This window comes from Otolemur garnettii, unplaced genomic scaffold, assembly GCF_000181295.1.
Source record: "Otolemur garnettii isolate 467f Iridium unplaced genomic scaffold, OtoGar3 scaffold00032, whole genome shotgun sequence".
Classification (NCBI taxonomy): Eukaryota; Metazoa; Chordata; class Mammalia; order Primates; family Galagidae; genus Otolemur; species Otolemur garnettii.
Window position 1 is genome coordinate 12,574,684 of NW_003852427.1, and position 1,510 is coordinate 12,576,193.

The 1,510-nt window shown below is 34.6% G+C and overlaps 1 protein-coding gene across 3 annotated transcripts in view; it reads left to right on the top strand.

The window, feature by feature from the left end:
- Positions 1-1,510, top strand: part of U2SURP (U2 snRNP associated SURP domain containing) — a 52,855-nt gene that overhangs the window by 39,963 nt on the left and 11,382 nt on the right. For all 3 annotated transcript variants that reach the window (XM_003789461.3, XM_023513019.1, XM_023513020.1), the window contains one exon: positions 470-629. In XM_003789461.3, coding sequence (XP_003789509.1) covers positions 470-629 — 160 coding nt within the window. The remainder of the gene's footprint in view (positions 1-469; positions 630-1,510) is intronic.

Genomic DNA, 1,510 nt, shown 5'->3' on the forward strand with positions numbered 1-1,510 from the left:
CCTTACATGCTGTACTGATTGTTTCATAGTAATTCTATGACTTAAAATCATGTATCTTCTAGATTTATAGGCTCTGATGAAGGAAGAGTACACATTTGGCTTTTTAAACAAAGCTTAATTAGTTGAATATGTAAACTAAATTTACAGAAATCACTGATTCATTTCATTCAACTGTGTCAAGGAAAGTTTGTTGCAGAATGAAAGGCATATACAACATTAACATAAGCAGAATTTATTAAATTATGATTGTTGAAGCTCAAAATTTCCTGTAGAGGAAACAAACATTTTATAAAATTATCTACAAAATATTATTCAAATATTTTGCAGAAATCATGATAGGGTTGAATTGTATGTTTTGCTAACATTAATTTAAGCTCTAACACTGAAAAATAAAATACCTAGACTGTAAAGTGTAACACTTTTTCTTTTTGCTGCCTTGACATACAATATATTCTGCTTATTTCTAAAGTCAAGAAGAAGAAAGTGAAGATGAAGAAGATACTCAAAGTTCTAAATCTGAAGAACATCATCTGTACTCTAATCCAATCAAAGAAGAAATGACTGAGTCCAAGTTCTCTAAGTACTCTGAAATGAGTGAGGAAAAACGAGCCAAACTTCGTGAAATCGAGGTTAGTATTGTGATGAAATTTAAACTACACTTCACTGGCCTTTCACTTTCTCCACCCAGCTAAGCTCCCTCTTGGCATCATACCTTGGTGCACATGCTGTTCTCTCTGTTTTGAAATCTTCATACCAAGGTGACTTTTTTAGGCCTCTTACTTCAAGCATTCCTTCTCTCACAGTAGCCCCTTCTTACTCTTTTGGACCTGTTTGCTTCACTCTTTTTATGTGATTTTATAGGTATTGTGATGTGTGTATATCTATGTATGTTTTGTTTATTTGCTTATTTGTTTAATGTCTGTTTTACCCTCTAGACTGCAGTTTCCATGAGGAGGGAGGACCATGTTTGATTTCTGTTCATTGTATTGTTAGTACATAGGAGATCCTCTGAAGAAATGGATTCTAATGAACATTATGTATATAAAAATGAATATGCGTATAATATGTCTGTGTAACGCAGGATATCTATTACATGTAATCCTAGTTACGTACTGTGTACATTTGAGTGTATATAGTATATAACTAGGAAAGCAAAGTATTTTCTTTTATAATCCTAGCACTTTTGGAGGCTGAGGTGGTGGTGGGGCTCACTTAAAGCCAGGAGTTTGAGACCAGCCTAGGCAACATAGTGAAACTGTGCATCTCCACAAAATAAAATTAAATAATTAGCGGGATGTGGTGGAGTGTGCCTGTAGTATCAGTGACTTGGGAGTCTGAGGTGGGAGTATCTCTTGAGCCCAGGAGTTTGAGGCTGCAGTGAACTGTGATTGCACCATTCTTCTCTAGCCTAGACAACAGAGCAAGACCCATCTCTTAAAAAGCATTCTGGCATATTCAAGTTATGTTTACATTTTATTATAGTAGGCCCATTTTATTTATTGATTTTTTT